This window comes from Rhinopithecus bieti, unplaced genomic scaffold (assembly GCF_001698545.2).
Source record: "Rhinopithecus bieti isolate Rb0 unplaced genomic scaffold, ASM169854v2 scaffold_25530, whole genome shotgun sequence".
NCBI classification, from domain to species: domain Eukaryota; kingdom Metazoa; phylum Chordata; class Mammalia; order Primates; family Cercopithecidae; genus Rhinopithecus; species Rhinopithecus bieti.
The window spans coordinates 1015186-1040340 of NW_016811646.1; the positions used below are offsets into that span (position 1 = coordinate 1015186).

The 25155-nt window shown below is 41.3% G+C and overlaps 1 protein-coding gene across 3 annotated transcripts; it reads left to right on the plus strand.

Annotated features, from left to right (window-relative positions):
• Window positions 1–1432: 1432 nt before the first annotated feature.
• On the plus strand, window positions 1433–25155 carry AMACR (alpha-methylacyl-CoA racemase). 3 transcript variants are annotated; one of them, XM_017894510.1, is made up of 6 exons: window positions 1433–1822; window positions 3554–3697; window positions 4702–4862; window positions 10805–10991; window positions 20445–20836; window positions 23772–25155. In XM_017894510.1, the coding sequence occupies exons 1-6, from the start codon at window positions 1576–1578 to the stop codon at window positions 23874–23876; spliced, it is 1236 nt and encodes a 411-aa protein (XP_017749999.1). In that variant the 5' UTR covers window positions 1433–1575; the 3' UTR covers window positions 23877–25155. The 3 variants fall into 3 exon arrangements, with proteins under 3 accessions (XP_017749999.1, XP_017750000.1, XP_017750001.1); XM_017894511.1 differs by lacking the exon at window positions 23772–25155 and having other exon boundaries at window positions 1458–1822; window positions 10850–10991; window positions 20445–21075; XM_017894512.1 differs by lacking the exons at window positions 4702–4862; window positions 23772–25155 and having other exon boundaries at window positions 1458–1822; window positions 20445–20463.

Sequence of the window (25155 nt, forward strand, 5' to 3'; positions counted from 1 at the left end):
TGCAGAAACTTTTTGGTTTAACATAGTCCCATTTGTCTATTTTTTGTTTTTGTTGCCTATGCTTTTGAAATCTTAGTCATGAAATCTGTGCCTAGGTCAATGTCCTGAAGTGTTTTATCTGTTTTCTTATAGTAGTTTTACAGTTTTGGGTTGTGCATCTAAGTCTTTTAATCCATTCTGAGTTGATTTTTGTATGTGGTGTGGGATAGGGGTCTGGTTTCATTCTTCTGCATATGAATTTCCAGTTTTTCCAGCACTACTTATTGAATAGAATGTCCTTTCCTTAATGTATGTGCTTGGTGTTTTTGCTGATAATCAGCTGGCTGTAAATACATGTTGGGGTTCTTTATTTTGTTCCATTGGTCTTTGCATCTGTTTTATGCCAATAGTATGCTGTTTTGGTTACTACACCTTGGTAGCATAATTTGAATTCCGGTAGTGTGTTGCTTCCTGCTCTGTTCTTTTTGTTCAGTGTTGCTTTGGCTATTGAGGATCTTTTGTGGTTTTACAAAAATTTCAGGATTTTTTTTTTTCTATTTCTATGAAGAGAAAGCCACAGAGTCCTAAAATAATTCTGAAACTCATCATGACTTTCTTGCCTAAAAGATCTTGATTACAATCGTGCCAAGTTTTGCTTTTGATTTAATCATTTGCTTGAGAAATACATAAACCCACACTCAAGATTAGTGCAGGCATGTCTCTGGCACCTATTTCTGGTTCTATTCAAATTCCTAGAGATGTCAAAAATTATGTTAGGACACCTGACGGGCTGTATCTAGAAGAGAGAAAATGATTTGTAAAAGCAGTGAGGCTATTTGCAATTGCTTTTTACTTTTCTTAAATATCACGTATTAGGTTGAAAACCTGCAATTGCAGCTTTCTGTAGAAATGGCAGAAGACAAACTAACACTTTAAAAGCGTTCTCATTTAGCTCTGATGAGCACCACACCCCTGATGTTCTTCTGATACTAGAACAATTTTCCTAGTGTAGTCTAAACTTTTTAAAAAAGACACGTAATCCAGAGTTTGTAACTCAAAATGAGTGTATCTACGAGGGATCACAAGCCGTTTCTGGATTAAATTGCCAGCTAGCTAGCTAGCTAAGCAGGGGCGGTGAAAAAGACAATCTGCAGCCTAGGGAAGAAAACGCTTTTGCCTTGTTCTTATGTGTTTCTGTTATTTTATTTCCCTAGAGCACGGCAGGACTTGGGGCTCAAATGGTACAACTGCTGGGTATCGCCATGGTGGCAATAAAAGCGTCCAGAGAGGACGGTAACAGGCAGGAGCTCCATAGGTCAGTCCCTGCAATTTAGCACTCAGCAATTTAGGTTGCAGAAAAAGGAAAGCAACCTAACCAATTTGCCACTGGCAGTAACGGTAGACCGGGCGGGAAGGGCGCCAGTGCGCAGACTCCGCGGGCTCACACAGGCGCACAAAAGAGTGGCAGGGGTGGCGCATTTGGGGCGCGGCGCCGGGGCTGGGGGCGGGGCGCCCGGCCTGGGGACAGCTTCCTGTAGGCTGCTGGCCTGGGGCAAAGGGCTGCTCAGTCTCATTCAGGGTGCACTGGGGAGCGCCATGGCACTGCGGGGCATCTCGGTCGTGGAGTTGGCCGGCCTGGCCCCGGGCCCGTTCTGTGCTATGGTCCTGGCGGACTTCGGGGCGCGGGTGGTGCGCGTAGAGCGGCCGGGCTCCCACTACGACATGAGCCGCTTGGGCCGAGGCAAGCGCTCGCTGGTGCTGGACCTGAAGCAGCCGCGGGGAGCAGCCGTGCTGCGGCGTCTGTGCGCGCGGTCGGACGTGCTGCTGGAGCCCTTCCGCAGCGGTGAGCCCGGGCCCCGCGGGCTGCTCTCTGGAAGTTCCCGCGGAAGGGAGAGGGTCTGGCCATTCGATCCAGGCTGCACCCGCCACACCTTTGCCCTGTTGCCGCAGGAATCCTTGTCCGCCTCAGCCTTCTAGATATTTTTGCCTCCTAGGGTATTGTTAGTGATCATTCATCCCAAACTTGATTGTCCAAAACTTGGGTTCTGAGATAGTGCTGTTGCCCGATTTCTCCTTTGGCTATTCTGACTCCTTCCCAAGTTCCTCTTTTTTTTTTTTTTTTTTCTAAAAAACGTTCTGTATTTGCCTTTCTTAATTAATTGAGGGTCTTGAACCCTGGAAGAATCTAATGAAAGCCATAGGATTCCCCTCCTGGAAAACTGCATATAGGCGGTTATTCGGCTACAGTTTTGGAGTACTGTACCCTCAAGCCTTCCACGGACCCAGGCTTACGCTCCCTGCCTGAAACGCTGGCGTGATAAGTCGCAGCATCTGCTCCCTGGAGCCCCGTTACCCATTCCCATCATTTTCACCTTTTTGTAGACTTCCCCTTTCAGAACCGCAGACGCTGGCATACACAGGTCCTGGGCATCGCCGTCAAGACTGTCCGCCAGGCAGCTTCTACAGATCTCAAACTGAGCCTTTCCTTCCTTCTAAAACAGCATCTCTACCTTCTGTATTATTTATTTTAGTGAATGCCTGAATCCGAAACTTGTACTTCATCATGGACTCCAGTCTTCCTTTCACCACATCCAATTTCAATGATTATCGATACAGTCATTTTGTTCTTTAGCCCACTCGGACTATTTCTCTCCATCCCAGCCGCAACTGCCTTGACATACGGGACACCAGGCTTATTTAAATGCGTTAACTCATTTAACCCTCAGGGCCATATTTGAGGCTTGTAACAATAATGATTTAATAATTACGTTTACGTAATAATTTAAGAATGCTCCATTTAAGATGAAGGAGGCTTGTCCAAGGTCTTGTTATTAGGAGGAAGGTTGGCTGGGAATATGGGTATAGCCTCTGGGTGAGGGATTGTGACTGGTGTTTATCTAGGTAGATGACTAAAGGTTTTCTGTGATTTATTTTAGCCTTAGGAGAGTAAGGACAGTGAGTTTATTATGTAATTTTGATTACTTTTAATTCCAGGAAACTTCAGGTGCAGGTTACCTGGGGTTTGTGCTATAAATATTATACTTGATAGCTTAAAAACTCTCAGGTCCTATTGTCACTAACCTCTCTTTCTACAGATGGGTGCTAAACTTTTTCGTGAAGGTACTAATGCTAGGAAGTTTAGCGCCTGTGGAAACAGATCAGGTGTGAATTCTGCAGGAGGAGCTCGTGAGCTGATAGGGAAGATAAGTGTATGGATGTACAAGCAAGTGCAGCTGAGGTGGGATGTGGTAAACACTGATGCGGTATAGAAAGAGAGAAAAGGGATTTACTAAAGGCATGAGATCCTGCTCTGGGGATTGAATAAATAGGCTTGGATAAACCTAGAGGGAAACAGGGATGTACCAGGAGAAATTACATCCTGGAAAGAAGCCACACATTCCAGAAATGGTGGCTTCACTCTTTGGGGCCTTAACTGCTGTAAACATGCCATTAGCCCAGAGCAAATGTTATTAATATTACTTGCAATAGTGCTATTTTATGTTTGTCTCAGAGAAGGGATTATCTCCATCCTCAATTCATACTCTCTTAAGAAGATTGTTACTTTTCTCTTAAGGTGTCATGGAGAAACTCCAACTCGGCCCAGAGATTCTGCAGCGGGATAATCCAAGGCTTATTTATGCCAGGCTGACTGGATTTGGCCAGTCAGGAAGCTTCTCCCGGTTAGCTGGCCATGATATCAACTATTTGGCTTTGTCAGGTATGTTGAAAAAAATTTAGTCTATACTTTTATTCCATCAAGATCTACAGGTATGTTGATTAACAATAATTCTTAAAGATGAAGATTTAAATATTATCAGAATCAGGAGAGCATGGGTGTTTAAAATGGATTGGTTTGGGGCTTGAAACAATCATTCTCAACCTTCCCTCACTCCACCCCTTAACACGTTCGAAGGATAATACATGCCCGCTACCATCATTTATTTACTACATTTGTTGAATCAAATCTCAGACAAGCCCCGGCTAGGAATTAAGAGGCTTACTGGGTACTAGGGATGGTTGCTCTGTAGTTTGAAAATGTTGACATAGTTCGATTCTGACAGCTACTTCGCCCTACCCCAAAATCTCTACCCACCATTTTGAGAATCATTGCCTGAGTCATTGTTTCAGACTTCTATGAGTGCTAGAAAAAGCCCATGGTTTTCAGGTCCTAATATCACTTTATTAGCGTTTTTGCCTATGAAAACATGTGAGATAGGCCTGATTCCAGAATTCTAAGAACGGTGTGTTGTTGACTACAGGACGTTTCAGACTTTCTGTGAGTACACATTTAAAAGTTGAGGAAAGAAATGGGTAATAGAATTGGCTTTTCACATCTATTTAAAAATTAAATTCCTTTCTTTTCTTGTGTACAAGTATTTTCTTGCATTTCTTTCTAATAAGAATGAAAGTGCATTTACTGGTTTAAAACCACAAAATAAATAATCATTTTCTTTTCCAAAAGTGAGTGAGTAAAAACTTAGCAATATTTGAAAATTTTGGTTGGAAGAGGTTTTAGAAAGGAAAACAGCAAAACAAGGATCCCGTCTTGAGGGAAAGCCTGTTTATAAGTTTACTGACTAAGCTCTTGGAAAAGTGATGTATACCAGCTTTCACTTGGATTATCTACTGGAGAGATTGATTATTCCTCTAAGATGCTCACATATTTATTTTAAGAAGAGATTAAATTTAAAAGAGACATTAAATTTGTTTTTAATGATGTAGGTGTTCTCTCAAAAATTGGCAGAAATGGTGAGAATCCGTATGCCCCGCTGAATCTCCTGGCTGATTTTGCTGGTGGTGGTCTTATGTGCGTGTTTGGCATCATGATGGCTCTTTTTGAACGCACACGCTCTGGCAAGGGTCAGGTCATTGATGCAAATATGGTAAGTATTAATTGGGGTAGATGCCTGCCACTTGTCCCTAAGTTTAAGATATGGCTGCTTAAAATCTTTTTTTTTTTTTAAGAAGACAAGAGATAAATGACATTTGAAGTTTCAATCCAAGTTACCAAGATATCCTTTTCTTTTTAAAATAGCCTCATGTCCTTTATATATCTGTTAGAATGTCATATTTTGATCGTCTATTCTTGGAGTCAGTTCTGTAAACTTTCTGTGACTCATCTGATTCCTATGTTGTTTTAGGTTGGTGCAAAAGTACTTGCAGATTTTGCCAAATATTTGCCAACCTAAATATTTCAGCAATTTTCCCCAAGTATCTCTTGTGCTTAGTATATCATTTTCAAGCAGTCATCATTCAAACAAAGTTCAAGAAGTCTCCCTCGGCAGAGAGAGAAAATTCTTAGGGATGCTGAGGTGAAATGGACCTCCCTATCTAAACCTTCCTACTGCGTTTTATAGGGGATGCTCTGATATCATAACGCTTCTGTTTGTTCACTGTCATCCAATGAATGCTTACCTCATGTTCTGCTGAGCACATTCCCTGTGTGATTTCTTCTTATTCTCAAAACTGCATTTGTAATACATTGTTATTTTAAAGAGAAGGGAACGGAAGCGTAGCCATTTGCTCAAGATCTCACAGCTAGTGGGTAAGAGAGCGCACTCCAGCACCACCACTGCATGTTTGCATTTTCACAGACATTTGGAGGTAGGATGGAGAATAGATTTGAGGAGACAAGACTGGAGGTAGAGAGACCAATTACTGGGTTATTGCTGAAGAGATCAGGGCAAGTACTAAAGCAGTTAATAGTAGAGTTGGTTTGCATTGAAGGGACATTTGAGATGTAAAATTGCTGGGAATTGATAGTGGACTGACAGGGAGTGAAAAGGGAGAAGTTAGGGCTGGCTCCCAGGTTTCTGGCTTGGATGACCTGCTAGTGTCCTGAAGGAGGACTGCTGGACACTGTGGTCAGAGCATAGAGTGGCAGCTGACTACTTCCATCCTAGCTCTGCCATTTACTAGCTCTGTGATCTTGGGCAAGTTATTTCACCTCTCTGTGCTGTAGTTTCCTTTGTAAAATGAAGATAATACTGACATCCTCCTCATAGCATTGTTAGATGCTATGAGAATTCAATGAGTTCATCCATTGTTCAGTGTGGAAGCAGTGCTTGGCGTACAGTGGGCCCTCTGTTAAAGTTTGTCATTGTGATTATTTTTACTAGAAGAAAAGGAACTCAGTTTTGGTCATTTCAGTTTTGAAGTGCCTTTGAGATATCCAGGAGGGATACTTGAGGTTAGGGACTGGAAACAGATTTCAGAGTCATTTGGGAGCCATATGAGACTATGTGATCCACTAGGAAAGGGGACAGAACACTGGCATTTAAGGAATGCATAGGCAGAGAAGAGAAGCAAGGGCTGAGGACAGCTAAGGAGAGAAGCAGAATGGAGTGTTGTCATGGAAACCAAAGAAAGGAATGGTCAGAGAGTCAAATGTTGGTGGATACATCAAGAGTTTAGAGACTGAGAGTGTCAACTGGATTGGGTCCTTGATGATTTTCACAAAATCCGTTTTCTACCAGAAACCCCTCATCTCCAGAGCTTCAGCCTGTGCTTCCTTCTCTTCATGATGAATCATGACCCGCCCTGTACTGAATGTGTACCTCTGGGACACTGTCATCAGGGCACATCTCACACTTTCCGGTGTGCCCTCTCTGAAGTGTGTACCAGCGGCAGGGGAGTGTGGTTTATCTTTTGTGGGCCAGCTCTTGGCATGGTCATGGCATAGTTGCTGCATGAGATAGCAGCACCGGCTTTATACCAGTACCCGCCAAACTCAAGACCAGTACCTTCCACAGGGCTTCTGTGATCCACACAACTTCCTGAGGGAGACGTGCTACTGTCATTGGCATTGAAGACTTGAAGGCTTGGAGAGGTTAACTGCCTTCCTCTAAAGCAGATGACGGGAAAGGTTCCAAAGCACTGCCTGAGGCAGTTGGACCCTAAAGCCACTGCTTTCAACAACTTCCCCTGCTGCCCCATGGGCATGGTCCCTGGGGTCCAAAAGGAATGAACTAAGAGCAAAAATGGGACCTGGGGAGTGTTAAGGAGAATTTGAGGCTAGATACTTCTCTAGTAATAATTTGAATAATTTACTGAAGAGGTGCAATTGATTATCATCAAATATAAATAAAAAGTTATTGCTGCTTTCAGCAGAGTGTAGCTAATCAGAATTATATAATGATTAGAAGATAGTAAGTTTGGCTGGGCATGGTGGCTCACGCCTGTAATCCCAGCACTTTGGGAGGCCGAGGTAGGTGGATCACCTGAGGTCAGGAGTTCGAGACCAGCCTGGCCAACATGGTGAAACCCCATCTCTATTAAAATACAAAAAATTAACTTACGTGTCTGTAGTCCCACTATGTAGAGGACTGCGTGCTCGCAAATGAGACGTTCCCGATAAGCCCTGCTCTTGCAGACAAAGCAGGACGGTCCTTCTCTGCAAACAGAAAGGACAAAGGACCCAGCTGTAAACAGTGGGCTCTGGGAACTGGTCAATGTTTACTGATCTTGGGAGTCAAGGAAAGGTCAGAGAAGCAACACATGCCCCGTGACTTGGTAACATTCCGCAAACGGCTGTATAAAATAAAGCAGAGTGTGCCGTTCGGCGCGGCCGCCATGTATGTCTTGTCCTGTGTTGTCTTGTGTGTTCATTCCTTTGTTTAGGAAACACGCGGACCCCAACACACTACCTGGAAGGCTGAGGCATGAGAATTGCTTGAACCCAGGAGGCAGAGGTTGCAGTGAGCTGAGATTACATCACTGCACTCCAGCCTGGGTAACAGAGCAAGACCCTGTCTCAAAATAAATAAATAATATAAAGAAGTTAGTAAGGTTTTAGGGTATGTGAAAATGTTGTCATCTTTCTTCTGGGCTCATATTTCCATTAGGGGATAGTAAGTATTTGCTAATTACTTAAGGCTAAAAGAATCAGTAAATCATAGTCATTACTTCATCACTAGGAACCCTTGTGGTACAGGCAATTGTAGAAGCTGATTAGGGGGAGGCAGATGCCTTCTAATGGGCCGAAAGTTTTCACATTGTTTAGCAGCACAATTCCAGACCTGGGCCTGCCTGTGAAGAGCTGCGGTCTGCCTTATTGTAGTGCTGCTTCCTTGGAAACCATGGTTAAGATAACTCTGGAATATGGAGTGTGTTTTGCTGTATTTACACTCAATCTGGGCTCACATGATGAGCACACTGTTGTTAAATTAACTGTAGCGTAAAGCTGCCCCCTTACATATTTTAAGTTCCACCTAAAGGTTTCTCTTACATAGTGAGCTGTGACCTAACTGGATGTGTAAACAGACTGTAACCTACTTTTGTAATAAGCAGCAAGTCTCAGCCAATCACAGCTGCCGTACTTCAACCAATCCCAGGTGGCCAGCTGTTCAAACCATGTTCAAACAAGGCAAAGGCCCAGTTGTAACCAGTCTGGCTGTTTCTGTACCTCTCTTCTGTTTTCTGTACATCACTTTCCGTTTTCTGTCCATAAGTCCTCTCTGGCCACAGGACTACACTAGTCACTCTGAACCTAGTCTGGTTCCACAGACTGCCCAATTCGTGAGTCATTCTTTGCTCAAACTCTTAAATTAATTTGTCTAAAGTTTTTCTTTTAACAGTATCAAAGGTTGGTGGCAAATTGAGGCTGCGGTTTCCCCGTGTCAGGGGGCTCTCGACTGTGACATGCATGGTGTATGAGTAATGGGGCAAGAGAAGCCGTGTGCCAGGGTAGCCACTGCCAGGCCTTACGATGAGACGAGGAGGGTTCCTGCTGTATTTCTTGGCCTGTACCCCACTCTGATGCTAAGGATTGGACCAGAGCTTGTTTTTGTCCTGAGTGGGCCCAACTGGACCTGTAACTGTTAACACGTCTATTTTTCAGCAATCTCATTAGGACATTCAACATATAAAAGAGATTAAAGGGGTATTTTATTAGCATAAAACATTTTATGTTTACATACTCAATATTTATATATTATTTTGTCAGACCAGTGAAGCTGTTCTGAACACAAACACTAGAAGTTAGAGTTTATGGGTGATTGTCTCATCACTTTCAGTATTCAGTTTATTACTATATTTCGTTTTGACCGGGAGTCTGAGGCAGGAGAATCACTTGAACCCTGGAGGCGGAGATTGCAGTGAGCTGAGATTGTGCCACTGCACTTCAACCTGGGCAAAAGAGCAACCCTCCATTTAAAAACAAAAGCAAAACAAAACAAAAAACTTATATTTTAAAACTTGCTTAAAATTTCAGATAGCATTTCATTTATGATGAACCAGAACAAAATGTTTTCTTTCAAGGTCAACTCACTACAGTGTCTAAAAACTTCTCACATTCTTTGGCCTGAACATGAAAGTCAGTTAAACAATATGCAGAACTCTCTGTGAAAACTCTCTCTTGCACTGTATGACAAGCTAGCTGGCTCCCAGTTCATCTGTTATTGCCCAACTGATTTGGCATTAGGCTCTGAGAGAAACAAAGCTTGAGCGGAAAGCAGGCACTTGCTTATTGAAGGTGCTAACTTGTTGGTTTTGTATGAGTAAGCACAAATTAAGAGGGGAGGAGAACCATGCAGAACAAAAGTTTTCCTTAATAGTGTTTCAAATACAAGGTAACATTTATGCAAAATTGGAAGGAAAAGCTGTATTTTAAAGTCTAGCAACAAATGTTAATGAGTTGAGGCTCTGATGAGTCAGAATTTGGTATAGGATACATTTAAATATGTGCTTAAATAACATAAACATAAAATATATTTAGAATAGTGCACATATATATGCATATGTGTATATATATGTCTCTGTGTGTGTGTATAAATGTGGAACTCTAACATCTCTGTAATCCAGCCTCAAAAAAAGGCACTGCCGTAGGCCACTTACATGAACTCAGCTATTTGGTGATAATAAGTGTCATAGCCATAAATTCAGTTGTGTATGAAGTTTCAAGTTAAAAGGGAAAATTGGATATATCCAAAGATACATTTTGTGGTTGTTTCACAGCCAGTAACTGAGAAATTGCTAGCAGCTGGAACGAGGTCTCCTCTATTGGTAACTTTTGAGACAAGGATGTTTTGAGGGCCTTCTCCCTTGGATGCTGGAGACATTAGGCTTATAAAAGACATAAAGATCAGAACATGATCCTCTTCAAATAAATCAGTGCCTCCAGCCTTTGAGTTTGAGCCTTGTGGTAACTGTACTTTATCGTGTGATTGCTTCAGAACTCAGTGGGAAGGTGGCATTCCCAAACCAGTTTGCCTGGACTCAGAAAATGCACATACCTGCCATCCGTATTGTTAGTTTACTTTATAGCTTTCTAGTGATTACTAAATATAACATATATTAAATACTCAAATACAGTTTTCTTGGGATTGGAATCGAGCTAGAACAAGTCAAATTTTACTATTATGAGATTTACCTTTAAAACGTGCTATGGTTCTTACATCTGTGCGTGTTTATAGGTATGGAGATCAGGAGATGCATTTTTGAAAGCTCTTTGAATTTTAATTTTTTGTCTTGGCAGTTTTAACATTATAAAAGTAGAGAGAATAGTACAGTGATCTTCCATGTACCCTCACCTAGCTAAAAATCACCAGCATTTTGCCAATCTTACTAGAAATGGAGAACAAAAGTCATTCCTTCTAGGTCTTACAGTATTTTCAGAACTGAATAGTGCAGCCAATTGCTATTCTAATACAAACTGCTCTAACTCACTTTCTGGAAATACCAGAGAAGTTGTATAATTAGGTAGAATCTTCGTATACTCTAAGATAAGAATTTTTATGCAAATATTTTTTTAACTTGAATAGGAGAAATTATTCGTGCTTTGACACTTGAGTTGTCTGGATTTGTTTTGTATTCTGTTTTCTCAAAGGTGGAAGGAACAGCTTATTTAAGTTCTTTTCTGTGGAAAACTCAGAAATCAAGTCTGTGGGAAGCACCTCGAGGACAGAACATGTTGGATGGTGGTGCACCTTTCTATACGACTTACAGGACAGCAGATGGGGAATTCATGGCTGTTGGAGCAATAGAACCCCAGTTCTACGAGCTGCTGATCAAAGGTAAATAAACTTCATGTGTCTCCCTCAGCTCCCCTTTTGCTGTGGATGTTCTTTGGTTCTATTTTAAAGACTTTTGGAATCTATGATGTCTTTTATTATATAGCCAGTTTCTAATTAACCTAATTATAGCCGTCAGTATAATGTGGGGCATTTTCCATGGCTTTTAAATTGACCAGCAGTCTTACTAGTCTGTAAAATAGCTGAGGGTTTTAAAAATAATAACCCCTTTTGTAGGATGTTCGGTGCTTTCATTTCACTCCTTGTGTTGGATAATCTTGCCCCTGTGTGCCCAGATCTTACTCTTCCCTAGAAATGAACTGCCCACATTGGTCGCTTTCCATTCAGTGTTCTACCAGCTGCTATTCCTTGGTAGATGTGCCTTATGGCACTTCAATGTCAGAAGTCACCAGAGCATGGAAAGATTTTGGCAAATGAGATTCTGTTAGAATATGTTACTATATCACTATGCCTTTGCAGATTACCTGTCTTGCAGATTCTTGCCTTCTTGGCAAGTTGCCATAAATTAGCAAGAAAATTTGGGATCTCTTCTTCTCTAATTAAATAATTGGATGGGAGTCATTTTGTTCCTGAGAAATGTTTGAATTTAAAATTCACTCTATAAATAATGTAGAATCTAAGAAGTTTCAGAATATACTCTGAAGTGATGTGAAAGCTGATCACAGTGCATTTACCTTTCTACTACAAGTTTCAGGTTTCATTGTTATGTTTGGTAGCTTTTCAGATGCATATATTAAAAGTTATTTGCATATAGCTGGAATGATTTTTTTTAATTTTTCAAATTTTTGATGTGTTCTCATCTGATGGAATAATTGTGTTTGCAAGCAACTGAAAGCATTTTATGATTAAACATACTAACTTCACCTATTCGAATATAGTTGGAAAAACTAGAGAAGAACAGAATGGTTTATCTAGATCAAAAAGGGTACCTCTCTGTCCAGAAATTGAAAAGCTTGCCTTTCGTCACTGCTCCAAATAAATTGGAAGCTCTGGCTGCTCATGATGCTCTGGCGGAGCTCTGTGGAGCCATGAACACTACCACCTGCAGTCTGACGAAGATAGCAAATGACACTCATTTTCTGAGTTCTGGTCCTTGGCCAGGTCTGGGAGAACTGGCCTTGCTGAAAATGCAACAGGAAGCAGTGTCGTGCCAGGCAAGGTAAACCCTACTCAGTGTGAAGCGATGACCATCCTTGCAGCCCAGGTCATGGGGTATTGTGTGGCTGTAACCGTTGGAGGTAGCAAAGGCCATATTGAGTTGGATATTTTCAAGCCAATGATGATTTAAAACGTAGTGTTACACTCAGGCTGCTGGGGGATGCTTCAGTTTCCTTCACAGAAAATTGCATAGAGGGAATCCAGACCAATACAGAAAGGATCAAGAAGCTAATGAAGAAGTCGCTAATGTTGGTGACAGCTCTCAACCCTCATATAGAGTATGACAAAGCAGCAGAGATTGCTAAGACAACACCCCGAAATGGATCGACCTTAAAGGAAACTGCCGTTGAACTTGGCTGTCTCACAGCAGAGCAGTTGAATGAATGGGTAAAACCTAAGGACATGCTGGGTCCAAAGTGACTTAAATAAGTTTTAATGAAAATAAATGTGTAAAATTTTAAAACAGTACTGGACATTTTAAATAATTCAATATGACAACCTCCCAGGACTCCTCAGGACCTCAGTCCTGGACTTGTTATTGTTGCTGTTTGTTTAATGATTTTCTTAAATTAAATCTGTATTCTTTGGCATGTGTAGCCACCGAAGTCAACTGAGTGAGCTTCAGCTAATGATTGGACAGAAATGTCCTTAAATGCCTTTTTTGTTTGCTTGTTTGTTTTAATCTAGGGGACAGGATCTCGCTTTGTTGCCCAGGCTGGAGTGCAGTGGTGTGATCATAGCCAACTGCAGCCTTGAACTCCGGGGTGCAAGCGATTCTCCTGCTTCAGTCTCCCAAGTAGCTGGGACTATAGGCACACACGACCACACCTGGCTAATTTTTTATTATTTGTAGAAACGGAATCTTGCTATTTTGCTCAGGCTGATCTTGAACTCCTGATCTCAAGCAATCCTCCTGCCTCAGCCTCCCAAAGTACTGGGATTTCAGGCATGAGCCACTGTGGCCCTTAAATGCCTTGAACCAATAAATCTCCCATCTTTTTATGAAGCGCTACGTGCCTTAACTTCTTGCTTGTGAAGAGCCTCAAGGTCAGCCAGAGGTGAGAGAGGAGGGCTTTTTCAGATCTCTCCCGGGCATTCGCACTGTCCTGCACGTGTGCGTGTGTGTGGCCTTCTCAAGAGGTGTAAAAAAATTCCCAGGAACATGTTGGAGCTTTTCAAAGCCCCCTATGGATATACCATTCCCCAGTTTTTTTCTTTTAAGTTTTTTGGTCAGCATCTCATTAGCTGCAATAAGTAACACCACCTAAGACAGCTGCGATAAAATATTGCCTTTTTTTTTTTTTAATCAGCATTTTAGGGCTAGAGCAAAGTGAGCTCTGAGTTAGATCACAGAAAGACAAGCCCTGAAAATGGAGCCTTTCAGGGACCTGCCCGACAGGCTAAATAATGACAGTTCTCTGGGGGTGGGATTTTTGGGGGAAGCTCCAAACTTATTTTCCTCCTCTCAGGTCTATTCTCCTGCTGGTTTTCAGAACTGACCAGAGTTGAGGGGAAGTTGCTTTTCAAGGCTACCACAGGGAGAGGGATGACATTGGCACAAGTTCTAACACCACAAAGCTCACTGGTCTTACTGAGATTCAGCTGTTTTTCTTGAATAAATGTGCCTTGGATTGCTGCAGCTTTTAATTTCCAGAATTATGAAAAAGTTAATTCTGACAGTTGTTGTTAGTGTTCTCATTGCTTTAACACAGGTTTTTGAAGGCTCTTATTCTGCCACTCTGGAAGTTAACTCCCTTCCTTGATGTATCCTGTTATTTTAAAACATACGGTAGTCCTCTCTTATCTTTGGGGGATGCATTGCAAGACCCCCAGTGGATGCCTGAAACTGCAGTAGTACTGAATCTGATTGCTGTCAATTGGAAGTTGTTTCTATTTATGTCTTCCACCCACAAAGTTAATGCATTTTCCATCTTTATTAAGCACTTACCATGTACTATAGCTGTAACTTTTCAGTTTGAGTTGTGACAGCAAAACTAGCATGAATTTATTTTTCCTTCTCCCCTTCTTCATAATCTCATGAATATAAGATTCATTTTTAGCCATCGATTTTAGCAACCTCAGCTTACGAGTTTTATTCTTCCCTTAAGCTGAGAGCTTTCACCTTTTCACCTAAGGGAAGCACTTTAGGCTTCTCTTTGGCATATCCACATTGCCAGCATCACCTTCACCTACAACCTTTGCGGCCCTTAGGAAGTAAAATAAGGGTTACTTGAACACAAGCACCGCAATACTGCAGTAGTCAACCTGATAACCTAGTTGGCTACTAAGTGACTAATGGGTTGGTAGCCCCACAGTATGGATAGGATGGACACGATTCATGTCCAGGGCAAGATGGAGCAGGACGTTGTGAGGTTTCATCATGCATCATGCTACTCAGAACAGCATGCAATTTAAATTTATGAATTATTTCTGGAATTTTTCATTCAATATTTTCAGACCACAGTTGACTGTGGGTAACTGAAACCACAGAAAGCCAAACCTCGGATGAAGAAGGACTGCTGTATGTGTGGAGCAGGCTCATTTTTCACATCCACACTTCACCTCAATGAATAAGCCTTTCTGGAAACACTGAAAAGGAAACAAGACAACATTCTTCTAGCAGGGTCATTGTACCAATCCCTTAACTCCTGATCACCTTCTCCTGGGTATTCTTCTGCTGAGTTTAAACTTTGTAACTCCCCTGATTTTTTACAGCCCCCTCTTTTTGCATCCATAGCCTTTTATGGTATCCTTAACCCTCATCTCCCTTCAAAGTTTACCTAGGATCCTTAGCTGACAGATGGCTTGTGCTCTAGGAGATAGCATGTTAAATCACCTTGGACTTTATCTACGTAGTCCATGCCAAAATGCCTCAGCATTATCTTTCTTTTATAAGATTTATTTACAAAAATGCTACTTTTACTAATCACATATACATTTCTTCTCTCTCAAGTCCTACTGGACAAACCCCCACATCTGTAATAATTTTTTGAGGACCGGGTGCGATGGCTATGCCTGTAATTCCAGCACTTTCGGAGTCCGAGGCAGGTGGCTCGATCGCTTGAGGTCAGGAGTTCAAGATCAGCCTGGGCAACACGGTGAAACCCCGTCTCTACTACAAATACAAAAATTAGCCAGGTATGGTGGCACATGTCTGTAATCCCAGCTGCTCGGGAGGCTGAGGCACAAGAATCACTTGAACCTGGGAGGCGGAGGTTGCAGTGCACTGAGGTCGCATCACTGCCCTCCAGCCTGGGTGACAGAGCAAGACTATGTATCAGAACAACAACAACAATAATAATAATAATTTTTGAGGTAGTACTAATTACATACCTAATTTACTCCCCTTTGTGTTTTAGATCTTTGAGACCATACTTTAATTTATATCTTCAGTTTCTGAACATAAGTATGCAAAGTCTTTTTAAAGTACATACTCTGCTGCATCCCTGCTATTTTCTAGGACAAAAAAATCTGAAAACATTGAGAATTTTATGACATTTTTGAGATAGCAAGGTTCTTATAGTACAATCAGGTAAGCAATAGATAATTTTCAAAAGCTGTTTTATCAGGAGATAATTTTCAAAAGCTGGGTGATCTCTGTTACCCAGATTGGAGTGCAGTGGCGTGATCTCGGCTAACTACAACCTCTGCCTCCTGGGTTCAAGTGATTCTCCTGCCTCAGCCTCCTGCGTAGCTGGAATTACAGGTGCCCATCACCATGCCTGGCTAATTTTTGTATTTTTAGTAGAAATGGAGTTTCACCATGTTGACCAGGCTGGTCTCGAACTCCTGACCTCAAGTGATCTGCTCCCCCTTAGCTTCCCATAGTACTGGGATTAGAGGTGTGAGCCACCACTCCTGGCCTTCAAATTATTATTTCTGAAAAATACAAAATAGCAATTGTTGGCAAGGGTGTGAGGAAATGAAACACTTGTGTACTACCAATGAGAATGTAAAGTGGTGTAGCCACTGTCAAAAACAGCATGGCATTTCCTCAGAAAATTTTACATAGAATTGTATGATCTAGCAATTCCACTTCTAAGTATATAACCAAAAGAATTGGAGGCAGTGACTCAAACAGATATTTGTATATCTGTGTTCATAGTGACATTATTCACAATAGCCAAGAGGTAGAAGCAACTCAAGTGTCCATCAACAGATGAATGGGTGAATAAAATGTAATGTTTTTCAGCCTGAAAAAAAAAACGAGAAAATTCCAACACGTTACAACAGAGATGAATCTTGAAGACATTATGCTGAGTGAAATAAGTCAGTCACCAAAGGGCAAATACTATATGATTCCACTGTGTGAAATATCTAAAGTGGTCAAGTTCATAGAGACAGAAGTAGAATGAATGGTGGTTGCCAGGGGCTGTGGGGAGGTAGGAGCGGGAGTTAATGTTTAATAGGTTCAAAGTTTCTGTTTGAAAAGATGAAGAAATTCAGGAGTTGTGTGGTACAGATGGACGGTGGTGATGGCTGTAAAGCAGTGTGAGGGTACTTAATGCCCTAGTACTGTGCACCAAAAAATGGCTGAAATGGTAAACTTTATGTATATTTTACCACAATTTTCAAAAATGAAATAAAAATTTAAAATTATATGTTTGCTAGGAAAAAAATAAGCAATACAGATTTTAAAAGTAAGAAGGGAAAATTTTCTTTTGTTCTTCCACTTTGGGAAAATTTGGGATATGGCCTTCAAGAATTTTTATTGTACATATACAAATGCACAATTCTATTCTATTTTATTTTTTGAGACAGGGTCTTACACTGTTGCCTAGGCTTGAGTGCAGTAGCACAAACATGGCTCACTGCAGTCTTGACCTCCTGGGCTTAAGCAGTCCTCCTGCTTCAGCCTCCCATGTAGCTACGACCACAGGCCTGTGCCACCATGCCTGGCTTTTTGATTTTTTTGTAGAGACAGGGTCTTACTATGTTGCCCAGGTTGGTCTTGAACTCCTGGGCTCAAGTGATCTTCCTGCCTCAGCCTTCCAAAGTGCTAGGATTACAGGCATGAGCCACAATACCCAGCAATTATTTTCTGTTTTACAATTTATAATTTATATATATATATAATTATATAAATTTATAATTTATAGCTTTTTATACAACAATATAGTAAAGACGTTCAGTACATGTCAGTACAAAAGATCTTTACCCTCACCCATTTTATATAGCAGCCATATCATATTTTTTATCTGCCTGTATTAAAATTTATATAACCAATTCCCTATGCAAGTTCATTTACATTTTTTCCAATTTTTCATTATAAAAATAATGTTTATGGCTGGATGCAGTGGCTCACGCCTGTAATCCCAACACTCTAGGAGGCCGAGGCAGGCAGATCACGAGGTCAGGAGTTTGAGACCAGCCCGGCCAACATAGTGAAACCCCATCTCTACTAAAAAATACAAAAAAATTAGCCAGGCATAGTGACAGGCACCTGTAATCCCAGCTACTTGGGAGGCTGAGGCAGGAGAATCGCTTGAACCCGGGAGGCAGAGGTTGCAGTGAGCCGAGATCGTGCCATTGCACTCCAGCCCGGGCAATAGTGTGAGACTCTGTCTTAAATAAATAAATAATAGGGAGGCTGAGGTGGGAGAATGACATGAACATGGGAGGCGGAGCTTCGAGTAAGCTGAGATCGCACCACTGCACTCCAGCCTGGGTGACAGAGTGAGACTCCGTCTCAAAAATAATAATAATAATAAAATAATGTTTACAATTGCCATCCTGGACATATATCATTGAATACTTACAACATGAATTTTGACTGCTTACTATATACTTAATATTATAAAGCAGTAAAGTTTATGGCATGTACTTAAAAGAATAAGCATTTTTTGTAATCGTGTGTGTGTGGGGCAGAGGTGGCGCAGTTTTTTTGAAATCAAAACATGCTTCCCCAAGTTTTAAATGGTATCTGAATCCCTGGGCTAGTTCCTGAAAATCTGTTTGACTTAAAATACCAGAAATTTCATAGTGATTTTACCATAACAACTAGTCACAATCTATAACTGTATTTATACAATTATGGATTCTGAGACTTGGGACTGGATTCCAAGTTCCATATTGGAGTGTCAGGAGCACAGCAAACAGCTCACCTTAAACCACTGGTGTTCAATCCTGTGACCTTGGTCAGGGTCATGGGCAGGATGGAAGATTGTGGGCTGCGAAGCCATGGTAGACAGTGGGAGATTTGGGGTGTTAGAGGTAGGGTAGGATCTGGGGACTTTTGATTTCTAGTATTTTTCTAGCATACAAACTATGACCTGTGTAATCTCAACTATAAAGTTAAAGAGAGAACATATTGGCTCCAGCTTTACTTAGTGTTATGATTCTGATCACAGTCTGATAAAAAGAGACTGTTTTAAAAGCATGTGAAGATCACTACTTTTTGCTCGCTGCCCATTTTATGTGCCTTTCACTCACAGAGTTGAGGGCAATCAAGAAAGAACATCAAGTGAAAGATGTCCTGTAGATTATAGTGATAACCTGAAACTATGGCCTCTTATCCATCCCGGTATTTGAATGGAACTGTTGGTTACAGAAGAAAATGTACTTATATATTCCACAGGAGACTACTTACAAAAATCTGGAACTGTGGGCCGGGCGCGGTGGCTCAAGCCTGTAATCCCAGCACTTTGGGAGGCCGAGACGGGCGGATCACGAGGTCAGGAGATCGAGACCATCCTGGCTGATACGGTGAAACCCCGTCTCTACTAAAAAATACAAAAAACTAGCCGGGCGAGGTGGCGGGCGCCTGTAGTCCCAGCTACTCGGGAGGCTGAGGCAGGAGAATGGCGTAAACCCGGGAGGCGGAGCTTGCAGTGAGCTGAGAACCGGCCACTGCCCTCCAGCCTGGGCGGCAGAGCAAGCCTCCGTCTCAGAAAAAAAAAAAAAAAAAATCTGGAACTGTGTTAGTTCTTTTTATTTCCTCATAGCCCTCAAAACCTTAAGAAGAGGCTTCAGTATTTATGTCTTCTTACCTCTATAGGGACTTTACCATCTTCAGAGCAACTTAAAATTGGCCTTGATTGTCAACATGCTGGAGAAGGAAGGTATTCTATAAGTGAAGATTATTCAATTAACTTGGCTAAACTTAGACACAGTGTTATGCCTAAAGAAAGGGCCTTTCGTTATCATTTGACACTTAGCCATGCACTTTTAAAAACCCGCTTATATGAGGGAAGAAAAGGGACATTTGCACCAACTATTGTAAAGTGGCCCTGCTCTCTGGGTATAATTTAATCAGCACTGGAGTTTGGGCATGTCTGCAGGGGTAGGCCCACATAGTCAGTAAAGGAAACACAGATGAGGTCAAGAGCTAGAGAGGCCACCTTTCCTGTTAAATCCCCAGGTAGCTGCTGTCATGATCTCTGCACTGTGGTCTTGATGGGCACTTCAAGTTCCTTTCATGCCGGAGAGGAAAGTCTGCATGCCCCACTGTTGACTGGCTGGCTGATAAGTTTCTGTTTTGTTTGTTACAGGAACAATTTGCATGAGTCTTTGGTTACCTTACAAGTCCTTTATCCTAGTACAAAGCCCTTTGGGGCTCTTTTATTTTAAAAATGTATGTATGTATGGATGGATGGATGGATGGATGGACGGATGGATGGATGGATGGATTGGTGGATGGATGATGGATGATGGGGGTCTTGCTGTGTTGCCCAGGCTGGGCCCTGAACTCCTGGGCTCAAGCAATCCTCCAGCCTCAGCCTCTTGAGTAGCTTGCACTATACTCATGCCATCACTCCTGGCCATTCTAGCTCTTTTATTTTAACAAAATAAAGATAAATGAATGTATTTATAAAATTGCAATCCTGAATTAAATAATTTGTCTTCAGGCTTCTTCCTTGGAAACTGAGATGGTCATGTATAAAATTGTTCATATTTTTTATAAGGTTTGAATACATTATAGAGATTAGGGAGTTATTTTAACTCAGTATGACTGGCTAATAACATCCTGGGGAAATTTGTTTTCAAAATCTACTCAGAGGTAGGAAATCAATTTCTGGAAACCAGACCATTGAGAACAGACTACTTTTGATGAAATATGAATAATAAAATCTTGGTGGTGACAAGTCTGACTACCTCTGCCCTCTCCAGCCTTTGGCTCCAACCTTAAACTGACTTTACATTTTTTTTCTCTTGACTGATTTAGAAGCTCTTATAGAACATTTTATTTTGCATAGTACAGGGGCTCAGCATTCATTTTATTGATTATAATAGCTCTGTTCAAAGCATGATAATTTAAGAAATTGTATTTTTCCTCAGGACTTGGACTAAAGTCTGATGAACTTCCCAATCAGATGAGCATGGATGATTGGCCAGAAATGAAGAAGAAGTTTGCAGCTGTATTTGCAAAGAAGACAAAGGCAGAGTGGTGTCAAATCTTTGACGGCACAGATGCCTGTGTGACTCCGGTTCTGACTTTAGAGGAGGTTGTTCATCATGATCACAGCAAGGAACGGGGCTCGTTTATCACCAATGAGGAGCAGAACATGAGCCCCCGCCCTGCACCTCTGCTGTCAAACACCCCAGCCATCCCTTCTTTCAAAAGGGATCCTTTTGTAGGAGAACACACTGAGGAGATACTTGACGAATTTGGATTCAGCCGTGAAGAGATTGATCAGCTTAAGTCAGATAAAATCATTGAAAGTAATAAGGTAAAAGCTAGTCTCTAACTTCCAGGCCCACAGCTCAAGTGAATTTGAATACTGCATTTACAGTGTAGAGTAACACATAACATTGTATGCGTGGAAATATGGAGGAACAGTATTGCAGTGTCCTACCACTCTAATCAAGAAAAGAATTACAGACTCTGATTCTACAGTGATGATTCAATTCTAAAAATGGTTATCATTAGGGCTTTTGATTTATAAATACTTTGGGTACTTATACTAAATTATGGTAGTTATTCTGCCTACCAGTTTGCTTGATATAATCTATTGGTATTAAGATTCTTGACTTATATTTTGAATGAGTTAATATAACGTAATTTATGAAATAAAGCTTTCTTTTTCCCTAAAGTGTACTTGTCCTTTTAAGTTTGTACAACGCTTCTAAGAAAACCCTTTAAATACCATTTAAATAGCATTTTGTGAATCTTTGAAATATTTTTGGCTCTACTGTTTACCAAAATGAATGTCCTTAAATAGAGAAGTCTGGCCATTTTAATTTGACAGGAAATCATTCAGTCAGTGTCTTTGAATGGGAATGTTGGCAGGATGATCTCCGGGTTTCTGGCAGATAACTCCCACCCCTCTGTCTAACCCTCTCTGCTGGGAGCCAGCCTTCTCTGTGCAGCTGCCTGTTAGCCTCACTGACATGCCTCTTTTTCTCAGATTGTGCCATCATCTGCGTCCTGCCAGGCAAGTCCTTCTCTCTCACCAGTCTCCTGCTTCCATTCCCACTATGCCTATCTCTGCCCTCATAGGTCCTCTGCTTATCGTGACTTCATTGAGGCCACTGCCCAATTGTCCCCCTGCAGAGAGTCCTTTCCTAGCCTCTGTCTAAAATAGCAGCCACCTAATCACTTGCTATCCCCTCTCCCTATGTTGTTTTTCTTTGTACCATATACCACTATTGACATATATGCTTATTAACCCCAGTCTCCCCTCCCACCCCCGCCAGCCCACCAGCACGCACTAGAATGGGAGCTTTATGAGGGATTTTGTATGTTTCGTTCATTGTAAAATCCCTAGTTCCTAGAATAGTGCCAAGTGCATAGCAGAAACTTAGTAAATATGTATTAAATGAATACATCTCAAGAGTGAAGTGCTGTCAATTCTACTTTAACGGCACTTGAATCCATTCCCTCTGCCTGTCCCCCATTGCACTTTTCATTCAGGCCCCTCTTATCTCTTCCCAAGACTTCAGTTCAGTTGCCCTATCAGCCTTGACCTCTAGCATCATTGCCTTATTATTATTATCATGTTACTCCACTGGGTATGTTTTTGATACCACACTGAATTTTCAGTCCTGCAAAAATCTTGTGGTGGTCTTTTTTCCTGCAGAGTAGAATATAAACTCATTTACGTAGCATATCAAACCTTTACTTACAATAAGACTTCTATCTAGCTGTCCAGGCCCATCCCTGTCCTCCTGTTCCCCAGGACTTACATTGAACTACCTGAAATTCCTAACTATGCTATGGTCTCTCTTGTTTCCATTCCTTTCTATGTACTGCACCATTATTTTCCAGGACTATCAAGACCGCTTTGCTCCAGTCTGTTGATCTAGCAAACTCAGAATGGGCTGGAACACAGCCTTCTTTGTGAAACTTCCTGTGCTGCTCAGCCCTAGGGTAGTTTTGTACAGTAATTATGAGTTGTGGAGTCAGAAGGGCCTTGGGTTCAAATCTCACTGTATCATTGTGATGTCTAAGACAATGCCTGTGAAGTGCCTAAACATCCTAGGTGCTCAGTGTTAGCTTGTATTGTTAAGGCCCTTTCTATGTTTCCATCTCACTTCATACACATCTGCAAGGATAGTAATTGCCTTTACTATACTTTACAAAATTATTCACTAGGCCATATGTTCCCAGATTAATGGCTCTAGCAGGCAAAATAATTACTTGGAGATACTGTTAAAACAGATTCCTGAGCCCCACCTCCAGAGATTCTACAGCAATGGGTCTAGGGTAAGAACCATGAATGTGCATTTCCACCAAGCTTCCAGGTGATTATGATTCTGGTTCGATGACTGCACTTTGAGTAGCACTATCCTAATGGATATGGACCAAATCTTTTTACCTTGGTTGCTTTTATAATAGGTGCTCAAAAAAATAGCTGTTGAATCGACCAGTGAGGGAAAGGATAAAAGCAAGTTGGCAAAAAATCTGTAAATAAACAGGCTAGCTTAGAGCATTGATTTCTGTAATTAGTTGACTTTACACAAAATGTTCAAATGAAGAATTGGTTTTGTAGGTTGTGAACTTTTAAAGGGTGAATATATAAAAGCAAGGTTAGTAGCTTTTGTTAGTGACCCATACTTTCCTTTTTCTGAAGAGTCTAAGATCCTGTGCAAAAAAATGTTATACCTCTATTTTTCAGTTAACTTTTGACAAGCTGTAGATTTAGAAGTAAGTAAAGGGGACAGGTAAGGAGAAAATAGGAAGTTTTAAGGAGAGTGGAAGAGAAGCAGGCAATTGAAGGTGGCAAATTCTAGTGAAAGAAGAATGATACATTCTTGAAGACATTGATATACATTTATTTACATTCTTGATTCTACAATGTAGGAAATGGTGAAATGCCACAAACTGTATGGTGATAAATAAAAGTCACATGAAACAGGGTGATAGGCTGCATCCAGGCCTTTAGTCTTGGTGTTCATGATCTCCCTCTAAGCACATTCCGAACTTTAGCAACAATTGCATCACACTATGTAATTTGCAAAATAGTTTCACCTATATTGAATCAGAATGCCTTCAACTGCAAAAAAACAATATCCAAAATAATGAGGAAATGTGTTGGCTCACTACCTAGAGTCCAGAGGGACGGTCAGTTTTAGGGTTGCCTGTGTCCAGTCACTCGGCCCTGTTTCCCTGCGGTTCTCTGGGCTGTCAGCTTTCCATTGTCCATGTGTTTGATTTCTCCTCAGGCTGGTAGCAAGTTCTGGATCTTATACCCACGCACAGCAATATCCAGAAATAAAGATCTCAGGAGTCCCCAGCAAGTCGTCTTGTGTCTCCTTGGACTGAGTTAAGTTACAAGCCTTTCTTATACCAATCTTTGAAAAAGAAGACAAGCTAACAATGAGCACCTAGTTTTATGTCTTTACATAAAACCAGCCTGCTCCCGGAGCTTCCCTGGATTCAACTTCCTAAAGGCGTGTAATGAAGGGGAAGATTCCACAATCTAATCCAGGTGCCATCAGAGTAGAGGAAGTAGAGAATGGATGTTGCGTAGGCCATCAATAAGGTCCATTATGCACAGTATCTCAACTGTCCTTCAGCAATCAATTGTAAGGGGAAGGTGGGGCAAGTTTCTTCATTTTACAGATGAGAAAACAGAGACTCAGAAGGGTTTCTTAGTTCATGTTTCCCTTAGCGCCTCAGTAATTTTTTCATGGTGACTTAGGCCAAATTAAATATCTAACCATTGAATTTATAAATAATTAGGTCCCAACAAATTAAATATTTATGTCCTACCAACTTATTCGCTGTTTAAAAATATAATACACATAAAAGAAAATACATTTTTCATTTCTGTTTCATTGTTAATCACAACTACTTACTAAGGAGATGTATGCACCTATTGGACAGTGTGCAACTTCTCACCTGGAATGAGATCGGACACTGCTGCCCTCACTTTCTGCTCCATGTTAATGTCCATATAGTACTTGCTTTTCTATCAGACTGACTGGGAAACCCAGTCTCACAAAAATATGAAATTATCAGAAGGATTGTAGTGCAATCTTACGTTGAAGGCATGAACTACCTCATTAGTAGTTCATGTGATGTCTGACAGATGTTGAGTTTCATTGCGTTTATGTGTTCAAATTTTTAAATATTATGAGATACTCTTGTGAGGTCACTCTAATGCCCTGGGTGCCTTGGCACAGTTTTAGAAATACCAGATGAAATTATTTGCTCAGGAATATGCAACTAGGAAGAGGCAGAATCAGAGTTTAAGCTTTCATATTCTGGCCTTCAGTCTTGTTCATCAACCATTTTTAGGAACTTTCCCATAAGGCTGTGTTTTCCAGCCCAGGCATGGAGGATCACTTGAGGCCAAGAGTTCAAGACCAGCCTGGGGAATATAGCTGGACCTCCATTTCTACAAAATAAAAATTAAAAAATTATCCAGGTATGGAGCTGTGTGCCTGTAGTCCTAGCTGCTTAAGGGTGGGGCAGGAGGATCACTTGAGCCCAGAGTTTGAGGCCACAGTGAATTAGGATTGCGCCACTGCACTCTAGCCCAGGCAACAGAACAAGACCCTATCTCTAAATAAATAAATAATAAAAAGATTGCTTTCCCTACAA

What these genes read in the sequence shown, in the direction of transcription:
- AMACR (XM_017894510.1), top strand. Translation starts at nt 1,576, where the DNA reads ATGGCACTGCGGGGCATCTCGGTCGTGGAGTTGGCCGGCCTGGCCCCG. An exon ending in AGGTCATTGATGCAAATATG is followed by an intron (nt 4,863 to 10,804) that starts GTAAGTATTAAT and finishes GTTTTCTCAAAG; the next exon opens with GTGGAAGGAACAGCTTATTT. An exon ending in AAATCATTGAAAGTAATAAG is followed by an intron (nt 20,837 to 23,771) that starts GTAAAAGCTAGT and finishes ATTTCTCCTCAG; the next exon opens with GCTGGTAGCAAGTTCTGGAT.